Here is a 10,666-nt window from a genome sequence, read left to right as displayed (position 1 = left end):
TTGAGTTATAATTTTGGTCCTGTATTGACAAAGAAATTGGAACCTTTGCAGCAAAAATAATAATCACAGTCAACTGGTAAAGAAAAGAATGGAGAAAAATACCATGCTGGTGCAAAAATATTCCAAACACATTCCCAGATCGCTTAACCTTTCATCTCCAGGCCACTTGAATTTGATTTATGAGACTGGAATAACATTAGAACAGGATCCGAGTGTGTGCACTTCACAGTGTTTTGTTTTTTTTAAACATATTTGCCAACTGACTGCATTTGCATGACTTGATCTTGAATTTCGCAGCTCTGCCCATGTCCAGAGTCTCTCAGAGTTTTACATTGAAACAAACACATTCACAAAAATAAAACCACAGTGTAAGGCATAGTAAAGTCGAAGGAACGGCTGAATTTGAAAACCATAAGAACAACATGTGATGGCTGATGCAGGCAGAGACAGTAACTTGGCCACAAAATAACATAAGGGATCATTTCTTCAAGGGACAGACTCCATGCTATAAACTGAACTACGAAGATGCAGTTTCACCAACACTGACAACGCTTTTGTCTTAAACTAAAATATTTTAAAGGCATTCAACTATGAAAATGTATTAACTTTTGCTACTTGAATCATAAAGAACATTCTATTACTTTGGTATTACAAGACACAAAATGTACTCATGGTTCTAGTGAAACTTACATAATCTACAGCACGCCAAAGTTAAATAGCATGGCTGTCTACCATCATTACCTACTTCAAGTTATGTTAGTGGGAGGCGTTCAGTGTCCAGATGACTCGTGTAAAGGATAAGTAACGGTCATGCAGGTGACATACAGGCACAAAAAGAACAGAGACAGAGGAAGGAGATGTGTACGTGCATTAGTTTTGCTTTTTTCCTGGACAAACAGCGAGGCTGAGGACTTTAACCTTCAATGATTAGTCTAACTTTACAGGAGCAGTTGTGAAACCTCAGAGGAAACCACATATATTTCCCCAATCTGTCCTCATTCAGGACTGTTTTGTCATGTTAGGCTTCTTCAACAAGGAAACTTGCATTACACTCCACCTTTATATTGTGCATCTTTGTAACACATTACCAGAGGCTTCATAGCTGCACTAGATCATTTTATGCCTCTTGCTGCTTAAATTGGGATATTCATTAGTAGTTCTTGCCATCCCTCCAAAAGCAGGGAGACTAGTGCTGACTGCTTACAGGGTTTTTTTTGGTTTTGTCGGCCTAGCAGATGTTTTGACATATAATTATGATATTTATTTTATTATTATTTTATTTTTTTAAATGTGCCTTTAAAAAGGTCTTCTTTTTTTAAAATCTCAAGGCACTCCTTAATCTGGCTGTGCAGCACTGCAGTGGTTCACCTTAATACTTGAGAACCACAACTCTGCAGAGACTCTGTCAAACCTGCTAACTGCAGAAGAGCCAAAATTCCCAGTGTGACCGGGAAGACAAACTGGGGACATTACAGGCTAAGAAAGAAGATGCGACGCACTTGATTTTACTCATCAGGCACTTTAAAACTCTGAAGCACCACCAGCAGGATGAGAAAACCAAGTGATCTTCAGTGAGATCCTAGTGAGATGTGTGAAAACTGCCTTGCTTTGCAGGAGGTGCAGCTCAACCCAAACAGTAGGGCACCTGGAGGAAATCAAGACTATGGCACTTGTGGGAGCGGTGAGGTCATTCGGAAAGATGAGCAGAGAGAGATTGTGTTGATGGTGGAAAACTCAGTTGACCGCAGGATCTCGAACCTGCACGCTTCCGTCCTCCATGCCAAAGTAGGCCCTTTCGGCCATCCCTACGAAGAGCCCGGTCTCTACCACACCTGTAAGCACACAGAGACAGGCTGAGCACTCTGAACACTGATGGATGGACCAATATACTTACAACAACAATGAGACACGCCCCAAGCTCCTCACCCGGGATCATCTTGATTGCAGTGTTCACTTCCTTCCAGTTCTGAGCATGCTCAAACTTCCAGTCCAGGATGAAGTTGCTATTATCAGTGACCACGGGACCCTGAAAGCCACAAATACATAACCCAGTCACTCCAGCAAAGTACGGGAACACACGCAAAGCTTGTTATCTCAGGCGCTGGAAATATAATTGTTCTCCTTAGCAGTTTACAAAACGCGAGTGTGGTCTGCCACATGTAATTACTAAGTGATCGTGCGCGATTATAAAGGAAGTTTTAATTAAATAACAGCATGTCTGATCGTCAAGGATCTGTGAGTAAACAAACTGTCCCACTCATTAGCACTCAAAACAGTTTCCAGGCTCAACAGCATAAAAAAGGAAAAACAAAAAAAGAGAAAAAAAAAGAGCAATGAAAACATTAAGAGCTGGAATAATAAACAGAGGCTCCCGTCTCTCGCTGGATGTTGTTCATTTGAAAGAACAGAGTAGGAGGCAAATCATTAAAGTCTGCAGAGTGTTAATGAGGCAGTTACGGCGCCTGTGTAGGCGGCTTTGCCCTCCGCTTTCAGTGTAAACTTTCCTCAGTTTCACACAGTTGTCACAAGCCTCTAACGAAGCCGACTCACGAGGCCACGCAGTTAGTTAATTGCACTGGATTGACACTACAGGCACTGCAGCCAATGAGCTGGTCCACAGCAGCACTAAGTCTTCCTCAAAGTTACTCAAAAACCGTTTAACTATGTGCTCCTCGCTTCACCAAGTTCAGTAAACGACTTATAGAAAAATGTAAAGTCCCGGTTATTGTTTGTGGGTTCAACTCCTTCATGTGAAGCCCAGTGTAATGCTTCACTGTCACTGATGAGGCAGTATCACCATCCATCATCACATCCTTCAATTTGGACACACTTAAAGATAAAAATACTAGTAGGTAGGATAAGTGAAATGAGATGATCAGAGGGTAAAATCACCTTTTACACTGAGGCCAGCTACACAGGCAACATCAGGCTGATATACACGGCAGCATTTTTGATTCTGTTTTATGGGAAGGGTTAAAATGTTGCTAATAAAAGTAGAAAATGGGGCTCAGTGACTGCGGTGTAGCACCTATGGAAGTCTGGTCGGGACAAACAACAGGCACAAGTCCCCAGAAGCAAACAAAGGCTATTAACCAATATGCTGCCACTGAAATGTCTCTTTTATGCACAGCCTATGGCTAAATTTAAACTTAAATTCTTTTTTAACTGTTGATTAACGCTAAAAGTTCAATGGTAAGTTTGAGAACCACTGAATGAAAATCCAGGAGGAAAACCAAAGCAAAGCTGTGAGCAATGAAACAGAGGTGCAGCTGAGATGTCACAGATGTTAGAGTCAGTCCACTTACTGCTTTGCTGACAGCCATTCTTAAGTTAGCCTCGCCTCCAAAACGCTTGGCTATTGTTCTGGAGACGGGAACATGCGCCATGGGGATAACCTCAACGGGAACTCCTTTCTTCCACTGTTGGCCCAGAGCTTTGGAGTCCTTCCTGGAGTTGTGGAGAAAGGGAACGAATCAAATCTGGACGAATGATCCTCACATAGATACAGATCAGTCTAAAACCTGTTTTTATTTTAGTAAAAGAAAATGAATACAAATATTTAATACTTAAAGTGTCTTATTTTGTACCCGATGTGGCTGTGATAGCTGATGTGGCAGCAGCGAGTGTCAGTTTACTTAGAATGAAAGGACACATTTCCATCACTGGTTCAAAGCTGTGGTAAAACTGGTGCTGTCTTGGAATTACAAGCACTCGTACACGGTAACGCTACAAACACACTTTCCTATCATATTGAACCGTCTGCCAAAACATAACGATTAATGACACCTCAACAGATCTCTGAATTCTACGATATTTTAATAAACAGTAGGATTACATGGTTCCTGAGGCCAAAGTCACCTGGATTTAAACTTGTCCAAAGATTTTTAATAGATTCAAGTTAAATTTGCAAACATTGGTTTCCACACCACTCACCTGCCTGGCAGGGTGGCCAGACCCCATCACCCTAAAAAGCCCAAGTGTGCACCTTTAATTATACCCAGATAGTCAAGATCTTCATATGAATAATTTTTCATGTCCTGTACATCCTAAAGGTCGGGTCAGGTTTATATGGTGGATGTTTGGAATCATGCACAGGTTAAGTCCAGTGCAGTTCATTTTTTCTGTTGTAACAGAGTAATTTAATCAACCCTGGTTTTAAAAAAAGTACACTGCTGAGCAATGTTCCCTCTAATTTTTCATGTGTCTGAGCGAACACACAAACTCCCTGAGCGGTCCCTTGGACCCCTGTGAGCAACAGCAGACGTGTGCACTGTGGTCACGCCAGCATCGAATCCATCCAAGTTACACGGTTTATTAAAATAATCAAATTACAGCATTTACATTTATGTTAGACTACTTTATCCCACTTACAATGAAAATAAAAATCTTGTTCATGATCTGTGTAGTATGTTAACACTATTAGATAGATAGATATAGATATATCTATCTATATCAAACTGACTTGTATTACGAGTCTGTGGTCTGGGAGAGAGTCTGTAACTCTCTCTCTGCAAAATGCAGTATATAATGACCAATGTTGGGCAATTAATTACCGTAAATGTCGGGCTATAAGCCGCTACTTTTTGCACAAGCTTTGAACCCTGCGGCTTTTAGTCAGGTGCGGCTTTTCTATGGATTGTCCGTGATTTTTGTCATATCGTAAGACGATTTGTTTTGTGTGTTCCGCTGTTGTATGGCACTACGTTGCCTGGCGGAAGGATCGGGGTTCAAGAGTGGTATGTTAGTCACATGTCCGTCCGCCAGGCAACGTAGTGCCGTACGAAGTAGCGCGAAAAACAAACTTCAAAGTAGCGCTACGCGTTCAGCGGGAGGCGTGGATGATGAGCGGCGATAAACTTGCAAGTTATGCCCAAAAAGCAAGTTATGCCCAACTCCACCGGTGGATTCTGACAGCGTGGAAAAGTGTGAAAACATCCACGATCACCAACGGATTTTGAAGGGCTGGACTGCTGCATGATGGAGAGGAGGACACCGCCACGGCCCTTCTGAGGGTGTTCGACTCTGACACTGACAATGAGGATTTCTTTGGTTTTGAAAGTGACAACGAAGGAGAGAAGAAGAGTGGATGACGAAGCCATCATGAGCCTGTTTGTATCCGACACTGGAGAAGAGGACTTTGGTGGTTTTAGTGCGCAGGAAGAAGAGAAAGATGGTGGTGAATGACTGACTTTTCTTCTTGTTAAAGCTGTGTCACTGCACCTGAGCCTAAAAGGTAGTCCGAATCTATTTTTCTGGTGTGCTGTAGGCTACTGTTATGTACTACATGTGCAAATATGTACCCATAACTTGTTTTTCAAAATATTAATAAAAGTGATGTCTCCAAACAGCCATCTCTTTCCTGACAATTCCCTTTGTGCATATTCTCTTACATATGATAAGTCAACATTGAAACACCTGCGGCTTTTGGTCAGGTGCGGCTAATGTATGTACAAAACAGGATTTTCCCCTGATTTTAGCTTGTGCGGCTAATATTTAGGTGCGCTTTGTAGTCCGGGAAATACGGTATGTAGTTACTTCTTCAAAAAAGTAACTGAGTTTTGCAAACAAAGTTTTTGCAGCTGTTTACCTAAAAATGCAGCCAAGGCGTTTTTTAAATAAACATTTCAAACTATTTACAGAACAATCAGCTGTTCTGCATCAAATTTGATGCCACACAAATTATTTGTGCCACTCCAAAAAATAATTTCTGTCCACTAAGAGATAAAGGAGAACAACAGCCTGATACCTGCAGGCCTGACAACAGGAGCTGTATCACTGCTGTAACACCTGTAACACTCAGCAGTCGCCTCATTGTTCTGACACACACAACAAAACTAGTGACTACACTACACACTAACTACACAAGATTTGCGCTAAATGTCGGAAATCTCTCACATCTCAAAACACACCATCACTCCTAAAACTTCCCCCTTCCTAAACAACTAAATGCAATGTTGCCATGTCATTTTTTGATTGGTCGACATGGTACATTTTTCCACCAATAGGAAAAGGTGGGGTTTTTTTGCTCATAGGCTTTCGAGCGTTTTCCTTATAAAACGCAGTTTTTAACCATTTCCTCCCGCAGTAAATAGAAACAACGATAGTATTCAGGAAGAAAACCAAACATTGCAGATATATTTATCATAACTCTGGTTTTACGTGGCCGATCAACACAATTCAAAAACTGGTATAAAGTCCACACTTTTTCCCGTCAGTTGTTCCATCCGTCCTGCTCACATCTCCAATGGTTGTACACGTTGTCATTAACGTGGCTTCACTCCACATCAGCCGCTTTGCTAACTAAAACACCGGTGTCGGCACATAAGGACGCTGTCGTAGCCTGTCAACGACGCTGATTAGCTGCGTATATACGAATGTGAATCGCATCATTGGCTGGACTATGGGATAAGGTGGCATCTTCTAATCCCATACGGGAGCAGCCAGTCACTTATTGACTTACACTGCAAAACAGAGTTGTTAACGTATTAATTTTAATTTCAATTAAGCGTAGATTTTTTTTTTCTGTGCACAACGCAGATTTTCTGTGCACAAAGAGCGTGCCAGCAGTGCGCAATTGCGCATGCGTGCAGCTTAGAGGGAACATTGCTGCTGAACTACCCGCTTTCATTTCCTTATATTTTGCTAAGAAAATGGAAACATACAACATTCAAAACAGCATTTCAACACAGCCTTAACTCTTAGGCAAGATAGGCCATGTTTAAAAGCTCAATGGTTATCACTTGGATGGTACAAACATCATCACCGATTCAGCTAAAGAAACAGGAATAAAGTGTCTAAAGATACCATTTAAAATAGATTCTTTGCCAAGTTGCCTGTTATGTGTAGAGAACTCTGATTCATCTCATAAGCAAATATATAAAATATGAATCACTAAAGTTTGACCATTTTTCCTAGTTATAGTTGTCTAATATATAAAGCTATTACAGTCTTTACATGTGCTTAGAAACAAGCAACAACTCCAGTGCACACGTGGAAATCTGTGTTCTGCTACTTCACACTACACCTCTGAATGACCACACTTTCTAACATCTGACATTTAGGTTCACTGATACACACCTGTAATCGGCAATTACAACAAAATGTTTAGCACAGCCGGCTACAATCTTCTCCTGAGTCAGGCAGCCACTGGTGAAGAAGAAGAAGAGGATGAATGAGAGAAAACACGACAGATGCTGCTTGCAATCAGACATCTGTACTGTACTCACCCTCCACCTTTTATCAGCGTGAGGTCTTTGTCCACTTCATCTGCTCCGTCAATTGCCACGTCCAGCTGCAAAAGCAAAGGCGGTGATTTTTTATGCAAGCAGACCACTGAGCACAGATACCGGTATATACAAAAGAAACTCCTGAACCATTCCCTAAATGTAGAAAATGCTATAGTCAGCTCTCCCAATCATGTTTTATTTATTTGGTTGGGCTTTGCCCCATTTTTATTTTTATTGATAGTAAGTAGAGATAGACAGGAAATCAGGGCTTTCAGATTGATTTCCAATGAGCTCATCATACCTCGGGGTGCCTGTCCAGATCTGACAGAGTGAGGCCATGCTGTAGAATCAGCTGACGAGCCTGTGGGACAAAAAACAAAAGAAAAGCACAGAGGAAAGAAAAACACAGTTTTAAGTAAGGGGAAATGATGTTTCAAAGCCATATTGCTCCACACTGTTGTGAAATATGCAAACCAACCTGGAAGGAGGTGGGAACACAAACAATATTGAGTTTCTCCTGACGCACTCTCTCAGCTAGAAGAGAGAGGGATAAAACACAAGGGCCATTAGTGCTTCTATTTTATGAATTCTAATAAAGACCCAAATGGTGCTGCATTTAGGAATTTGCTTGTGTTGTTAAGACAGAAAAAAAACTGTGCTCTGTGTCACAACTGGAGCAGAGCTTCAAATCTTCCTGTAGAGCTCAAAGTTGGTGTATTATCTTCTGACGTACAGGTTTCCCTCACCTAATCTATCCACAGCGTAGACGATAGTTGACCCGCTGCCCACACCAACAACCTGATTATTCTAGAAAAACACAAATAAAGTCAAACAAATGCAGTGAGGCTAAATATCCTGAGGATGTGTGGAGAAAAACAAACAACATCAAAAGATGCATAAGGGTTTAATTGACTGCAATCATAATAACAATGATCATATCATGAATCTACTTTGTTAGGACTGCTGAGTGTTTAATTCATGTATTGGCATACTAAAAATGACTAAAACACAAGATACCAAGATTTTAGGTTTCAGCAGGTAGAAAGCTCTCTCCTGTCTCATCTAAGCCCCTCCCACTAGAAGAGCCTGGACACGTGCTTCAGACCTGCTGGTTTGGGCTCTTCTGTTCAACCCAACGTGCAGACAGCTCACTTCTTAAGCAGACTTGTTTGCTCTGTATTGCTCAGCAGCGTTTTGCTTCATGAGATTGACTTTCTAAACCCTGAACACAGAGGCGATCGGAGGTGCAGGAGTGTACATACAAATCGTAATTGCACAACAGTAAAAGGTTATTATGGACGCCCCTCATCATCATCATCATCGGCCCAAATGGATACCGGAGAGACTTTAATGTGACATTTGGTGAGCGGTCATGCCGTGTTAAATCAGCAGTGTACGGCTCTGTCAAATACAGCGACCGCTTAGCTAGCGGCTTACTATGTGTTGCAACATGTAACATGCACTGCTTAATGCTAAGCAAAGTTAGCTAGCTAACTCAGCTAATTCGCTTCCAAACCGTGCAAGTTAGATAACGGTAACAAATCACTAAGCTGGTCTTCTAGCTGTATATTTAGCCAACTTTACTAGCACGCTGTTATCTAAACACGCAGATAAGACTATATACTGCTGTTTCAAATCCTGTTAATAGTAAGCGACAAACTAGCAGAGAGTGAACGGTAACAGAACCTGCTGTACCTGAATGTGGTTATCCACGGCGGCGTAAGCAGCTAGCTTCTTCGCCTCCTCTGCCATGTTAGCTGCAGACTGACTGAAAAGACACACGTGCTTATAGTTATTGGGAACCGCCAGCCTCCGGGATGCTAGATACACAAATCCAGCTGCGTGTTTCTTGAAGGAGACCCACCCCTGAAGTGTCATGACCCGGCCCACAAGACACGGAGACAGACAGGTCCACCAAAGACAGCGCCGCGGACAGCTTTCCCCTCAAACAACATAGATCTGCAGTATAAGTCATAAACCCCGCCTCCTCCGTGTTAGTGGATAAAATACAAATTTCTCCTCGAACTTTTGTTTAGCAAATATTCTTTCTTTGATTATCAATATTTATCATCATTTATATTCAAGGGGTCTCCTTTCCCATAAGTTTGATTCTAATTACTACTATAATGCTTTTAAATTGGGGTGCAACGTCATCATATCAGCTTTGACTGGCAGCTGCAATCACGGTGAAACTTGTGAAAACCTCTGTATATATATGTATATATGTGTATATATATATATATATATATATATATATATATATATATATATATTTACAGAGTTTGTTTCAAATATTCAGGTTAAAAAAACGAATCTGAATTCATGTTAATGGTCACAAAGTTATATGTGCAGCACTCTGGACAGCTTACATCCTTTAAGAGAAATAATTTGTAGCATTATTATTTGTTTTTCAGTACTCAGGCAGCAGCTTTAACATTGCTGTATGTCAGTGACCACAATGCAGGAGCAGACTGAACCAGGACTACAAACTAAAAACTGCATTTCGTTGCCCTGTACCTGTGACATGTGCAATGACAATAAAGTTGAATTCTATTCTATTCTAAACCTGCTCCATCTTCTCATCTCTGGAGATTTCCATTTACAAAGCACCAACAACTCAAAGGTAAATATTATATTGGAAAATCTGTTTATATATGTTGTTTATATAGTATGTATGGTATATAAGGCTTTGGCCTTTTTTTAATAAGCAGCTCGTATGTCAGCAGAACTGTAGAACTGAAAGAATGCAAGAGTAGAACTCTGTGAGGACCAAGAAGGATCAGCTTTATTTCATATTTGAGAGATAAACTTTATATTTCAGTTTGTGATGATTCTGTTCTCTTCGTGATTACAGGAGCTCCCCTCAGACTCAGACCTCTGTACCACCCAGTGAAAGCAGACAGATATCCAACATGTTCATGTTAACTCCAGAATTAACTGATAAAAAAAAAACAGTACAAAGGTTAAAGTACCACATGTGCTGTCAGTGAAAGCTGCAGCTGTTTTATTGATAAAGTTAAAGACAAAAAGTCAAAAGGATTAATCACCCATGTAACCGTGTGTGTCACTACATATCAGCAGTTTGGTGTTTCAGAAAGCTGCTGATCTGAGACCTGCAGAGGTTCTATTTTAAACACTGAATGCACTCAGACACAGGAAGAGCACATGAGATTTTCTCTGACACAATTAAATAAAACCTGATGACTAAAAACTAGTGATCTGGAATTCTTTCACTGTGTTTTTTTTGCCAATAGTGTGTTATTTACCACAAAATAATTCAGAGTCATTCATACCAGTGACCAGAGAGGATGATAATATATATATATATATATATATATATATATATATATATATATATATATATATATATATATATATATATATATATATATATATATATATATATATATATATAAGTGGGCTACTGGAACAAGAAGGCA

The 10,666-nt window shown here is 40.5% G+C and overlaps 1 protein-coding gene and 1 long non-coding RNA gene across 3 annotated transcripts; one reads left to right on the top strand and one right to left on the bottom strand.

Moving 5' to 3' along the window:
* Window positions 1-9,186, bottom strand: rpia (ribose 5-phosphate isomerase A (ribose 5-phosphate epimerase)). Of its 2 annotated transcripts, XM_080871532.1 has the most exons (10): window positions 9,091-9,186; window positions 8,922-8,994; window positions 7,973-8,033; window positions 7,705-7,760; window positions 7,528-7,587; window positions 7,227-7,291; window positions 7,078-7,146; window positions 3,306-3,447; window positions 1,927-2,026; window positions 1-1,832 (listed from the first exon to the last, which is right to left on the bottom strand). In XM_080871532.1, exons 1-10 carry the CDS (start codon window positions 9,102-9,104, stop codon window positions 1,735-1,737), a joined length of 738 nt encoding a protein of 245 aa, XP_080727658.1. In that variant the 5' UTR covers window positions 9,105-9,186; the 3' UTR covers window positions 1-1,734. The 2 variants fall into 2 exon arrangements, with proteins under 2 accessions (XP_080727658.1, XP_080727657.1); XM_080871531.1 differs by having other exon boundaries at window positions 8,922-9,179.
* Window positions 8,061-10,494, top strand: LOC308389925. The gene is made up of 3 exons (XR_013970366.1): window positions 8,061-8,588; window positions 9,641-9,849; window positions 10,081-10,494. It is a non-coding gene; the product is annotated as an uncharacterized lncRNA (long non-coding RNA).
* The last annotated feature ends 172 nt before the right edge of the window (window positions 10,495-10,666 follow it).

Source organism: Rhamphochromis sp. 'chilingali' (assembly GCF_963969265.1).
Source record: "Rhamphochromis sp. 'chilingali' genome assembly, chromosome: 21".
NCBI lineage: Eukaryota > Metazoa > Chordata > Actinopteri > Cichliformes > Cichlidae > Rhamphochromis > Rhamphochromis sp. 'chilingali'.
The sequence above is the reverse complement of the archived record's forward strand: the minus strand, read 5'-3'. Positions and strand labels throughout refer to the sequence as shown.

Bases quoted from the DNA above. Each gene is read 5' to 3' on its own strand.
- rpia (XM_080871531.1), bottom strand. From the start codon at position 9,104: ATGACACTTCAGGGGTGGGTCTCCTTCAAGAAACACGCAGCTGGATTT. The intron at 7,761-7,972 runs GTGAGGGAAACC...TCTCTCTTCTAG, and splicing joins CTACGCTGTGGATAGATTAG to CTGAGAGAGTGCGTCAGGAG. The intron at 1,833-1,926 runs GTGAGGAGCTTG...GTGTGCTTACAG, and splicing joins TGCAATCAAGATGATCCCGG to GTGTGGTAGAGACCGGGCTC.